General features: G+C 41.5%; 1 protein-coding gene across 1 annotated transcript; it reads left to right on the top strand.

Moving 5' to 3' along the window:
- The first annotated feature begins 862 nt into the window (after positions 1-862).
- kcnj1a.1 (potassium inwardly rectifying channel subfamily J member 1a, tandem duplicate 1) lies at positions 863-4,603 on the top strand. Its single transcript, XM_034866882.1, has 2 exons — positions 863-986; positions 2,135-4,603. The coding sequence occupies exon 2, from the start codon at positions 2,153-2,155 to the stop codon at positions 3,272-3,274; it is 1,122 nt and encodes a 373-aa protein (XP_034722773.1). The 5' UTR covers positions 863-986; positions 2,135-2,152; the 3' UTR covers positions 3,275-4,603.

Here is a 4,603-nt window from a genome sequence, read left to right as displayed (position 1 = left end):
CCAGTCCAAAATCTATGTATTTCATATGATCCACACAATTCAACACAACACAGCTTTGTGGTTGTAGGTAAAAAAGGGAAATGTTCGTTGCTTGGAGGACGACATGTGCCGTGCTGAGCTCTGAAGCACTGATTGGGAGTCATAGTGATAACACTGTGACTGGGATTTGTTGTTGTATTTGTTGTTTGTTTTTTATGGGGATCATTTTCAGTGCAGTGGAGAAATACAGTCACTAATAAACACTGGCAACAACTGGAAAACAACAAGATTTCCCCAACATGCCAAGAAAAGTCTGTGTCTACAGTAAATAACAACACAAATTCTGTCATAGAGACCCAGAGAACTGAACCAAGCAGATACAGTACATACAGGTATTCCATATATATGGTCAACACTCACTTTTTTCCAAAGTGTGTGCATCTGGGATGAAGCTTAAATTCTAACATCACAAAATAATCACTTTTCCACTGTGGTGGACTGGGAGTTTGGCAGATATAGGTCAGCTTGGCCCTTGGTGCCAGGCATCTGTGGGGCAAACATCAAATTAGAGACATAGAAATGGTGTGTGTGTGTGTGTGTGTGTGTGTGTGTGTATGTGTGTGTGTGGGTGTGTGTTTGTGTGTGTGTATGTGTGTGTGTGCGTGTGTGTGTGCGTGTGTGTGTGTGTGTTTGTGCACGTGCAAGTGCCTGCATGTGTGTGTGTTTGTGTGGGTGTGCGTGTGTGGGTGCGTGTGCGTGTGTGTGCGTGTGCGTGCCTGTGCGTGTGCGTGTTAAGGGGCGGAGAGACACTTGATGTTTGTGTGGACATAAACATCACCTGGTTGCTTTCTTTTACACCGACACAGGACAGTATAAATGTAACCAGGTGTTGACCAACAGGTATCAGAGGAGCACATACCTAAACTTTCTTAATCAATCGTGAACAAGAAAGACAGACGGGTAGAAGAGAAGGGCAAGCTGAACTTTGCTATTCATCAAATAAAGAGGTGAGTTAAGACTAAATGTTTACCATCATGTTTTACATTTTTTTCTTTTTTGCTTGATCATCTGTAGACAGAAACAGCACCGTTACTTTATACTACATGCCTACTTTTTGTTGTTTCTACTGTAACAGATTTTCTGTATTAAAGTGGGAATTGAGATGTATCAGTCTGCAGTAAGAAGACAGTAAAATCAAAGGTGTCCAATGTCAATCTAAATTGAGGAAGAACATACAAGTATCAAAGCTTCAAACGGTAAAGACGTTTAATGTAAATACTCAGGACCAGTGCATTCTCAAGTAATGTATTACTCTCAGCAAATTTGGCTGAATTCAGTAGGTCAATGACTAGCATTAAAAACATATATATATATATATATATATATATATATATATATATATATATATATATATAAGGGCCTTGCAAAACATACAATTGAAATACTCAATACCTGAAATTTTAGCGCATACTCATCTTAAAGTATGAAAACATGCTGACCTAACGATTAGGTGGGAAATGACTGGGTCAGCTTATGAAATGATAAAAATTTGCAAACAAGCTTCACAGAGCGATTATTAGAATTCATTTTGGCAAAGATGACTGCATGTGATCCATGAGGAGTTGAAAACAAAAACATGAGCCCGGTGTACTGATCGTTTTGTTCTACTTTACACTCACTAACAAGCATGCCATGATCCAAATGACTTGGCAAGAACAGAGGCCATGCTTGTTTGGAAACCTCTATATAGCCAATGCTGCCAGTTGCTATCCATCAAGCACCAACGTCATGAGAACTCAGAGCTTGAATAAAGTCTAAGATTGTTATGTCAGTGAGCAGCTGGCCTAGCTGGGTTTGACCAAATTATTTCAACGCCCCATCCATTTTTGAAGCATTGAAACTAAGCAAACAAAGCTGATCGTTGTGTTGAGACATTTGCACATGACCAAAATTATTTGGTTTATTTGGAGCACTTATGTGTTACTCTTAACTGGAAAGTTTTCTGATCTGCAGATCTAATAAGTTAGCTGTGAGCAGATTGTAATTGCTTTTCAGAAGTAGTGCATCCTAACTTTTTGTAGTTTCACACAACAGCTCACTGATTTGTTTTCTTCACTGTACTTACCTTACTTGTTCCTGTTGTATTTTCTTGTAGGTTTGGGGCTTGTAGAAAATGTTTGGATTTCTGAACAAACGTATTGAGCGCTGGCTGGCAGAGCGAAAATGCCGCAGGAACAGACTGGTGACAAAAGATGGTCACTGCAACATAGAATTCGGAAATATTATGTACAGCACACACTTATCGTTCCTTGCTGACTTCTGGACCACGTTTGTGGAGACCCGGTGGCGTTATGTCCTCCTCTACTTCACCGCCTCCTTCACCCTCACATGGTTGTTTTTTGGCCTGCTGTGGTACTGGATTGCCCGCAACAATGGAGACCTGACGTGGCAAAATCCCCCATCTAACCATAGCCCATGTATTATTGGTGTCGCAGGACTCACCACAGCATTCCTGTACTCCCTTGAAACCCAGACAACAATTGGGTACGGTGTCCGAGCACTCACTGATCTTTGCCCAGGTGCTGTGGCCGTTGTCATTATCCAGTCCATATTTGGAGCAATCATCAACTGCTTTATGTGTGGCGTAATCCTGTCCAAAATCTCTTTACCCAAAAAAAGGGCTAAGACCATCTCATTCAGTCACATGGCTGTCATCAGCCCCAAAAACGGTTTTCTTACCCTGTCAATCAGAGTGGCAAACCTACGCAAGACACTGATGATTGGAAGCCATATCTATGGAAAGCTGCTGAGGACAACAAACAGAGCTGACGGGGAGACAATTATCATGGACCAAGTGAACATTGATTTCATGGTGGACGCCGGGAAGGACAATCTCTTTTTTGTGTGTCCTCTCACGCTTTACCACATCATTGACAAGACCAGCCCCTTCTTCGAGATGGCGGTAGATACGCTCCACAATCAAGATTTTGAGTTGGTCGTCTTCCTTGACTGCACCGCAGAAAGCACTAGCTCTGCCTGCCAGGTCCGGACCTCCTATATTCCTCATGAGATCATGTGGGGCTACAACTTCTTGCCCATCATCTCCAGAAGCAAGGAGGGCAAGTACAGAGTAGATTTCTCCAACTTCGCCAAGGTGGAGCCAGTGGCCACTGCACACTGTGCCTCCTGCTTCCACAACATCAAGGGTCATCATCACTACTCCAGAGATGGACATGACAACCAGGGCTTTGAGGTGATTGAAATGAATGAGCTTCCAAATGTAACCAAGATGTGAGATCGTACAGTAGATACATTGCAATGAACAGTGGAAATTAAGACTGGTAGAGGCTCATACCTCTCACCGACAAACTCTTCAAGTCTCAAAAGTACAAACAGATACTGGTGGCAGGTGGGTTTTTACTAATAGGAGACAACGCATTATGTAGCATTTAAATATAAAATAGTTTTTTGTTATTGCATTGTGTCTAACACAGATAAGAAACCCGTCTTATTGTGAAGTATTTTTGTGTAAAAATGGGGATGCCAGGTCACGCAAGATGGTGAGACAACCTAAAGGTTTTCCCAATTACTACCACATGGATTATACATGTGTGATATTAATTTAAATGATGTTAAGTTGTTCTAATTTAACTCTGGCTTTGTATACATCAGGTTTACTGAGTATTAAGAGGCATTAAAACTGAGCGAATGTATTGCACTGTGTGAAACTGTTAGCCACTTGAATGCACTGTTCATTCAATAGTTAATGCTACTGTAGGCTGTTGTACACAAAGAGACACTTGGTACCAAGTGAGTATGCTTATCTATTCAGACACCAAAGCATTAGCAAAGGATTGGACTCACAGGCCACTTTTCTCAATGTGGGCGGCAGCAGCTGAGTCCGTAGAGCCTCTGTTTGATAACAGGAGGGTAGCAGTTTCAAGTCCTGGATAGACCAGGTGCAGAGTGTGGACTGTTAGAGAGGAGAGGTGCCAGTTCACTTCCTGTGCATTGCCTAGTGGCCCTTGAGTGAGGCACTGAACCCCTAATTGATTAAAATGAATTTCCCCAAACAAAGTCCATTATGTATTTTAGCTTTGCTTTTCTTTGAGAATGAAGAAATTGCATTTATGAAACTCAATCATTGTTACGTCTTATTATTGTTTGATCTCAGGGGAAAAATACACTGAAATACATTTTTGCATACATGTCTTTGTCCTCATGTTAATTTCACCAAGCCAGAATGTTGTACAAGGATCAAGAAGGTCAAAGCAGGTAATGACAGGTGCCAAAGTCTGTCATGGCTTTTTATCAGTAAACAAAGTGAAGTTGTGACAGTAAACAGCAATTCAACCAACAGAGTGGAAGTGTTTGGGAGATTGTTTTGACTGCAGGCTTCGAACATGAAAAGAAAACTCTTCATTTCAGGAAATGAACAGTACATGCTGTACGCGTGCATGAAGCTTTGACAGGTCTTCTTACTATAACCTCACTAAAAAAATGCATGCGCTTATGTGTGTGTCTGTAGGGATACTGCTGTGGCACATGACAGAGTAATAAACAGGGCTCAGGTAAATTATGTGGAATAACTAAGCGGCCCAAAGACAATGCCGCTAATTCTATT

The sequence above is a fragment of the Etheostoma cragini genome, chromosome 3 (assembly GCF_013103735.1).
Source record: "Etheostoma cragini isolate CJK2018 chromosome 3, CSU_Ecrag_1.0, whole genome shotgun sequence".
Taxonomy (NCBI): domain Eukaryota; kingdom Metazoa; phylum Chordata; class Actinopteri; order Perciformes; family Percidae; genus Etheostoma; species Etheostoma cragini.
The sequence above is the reverse complement of the archived record's forward strand: the minus strand, read 5'-3'. Positions and strand labels throughout refer to the sequence as shown.

Bases quoted from the DNA above. Each gene is read 5' to 3' on its own strand.
- kcnj1a.1 (XM_034866882.1), top strand. From the start codon at position 2,153: ATGTTTGGATTTCTGAACAAACGTATTGAGCGCTGGCTGGCAGAGCGA.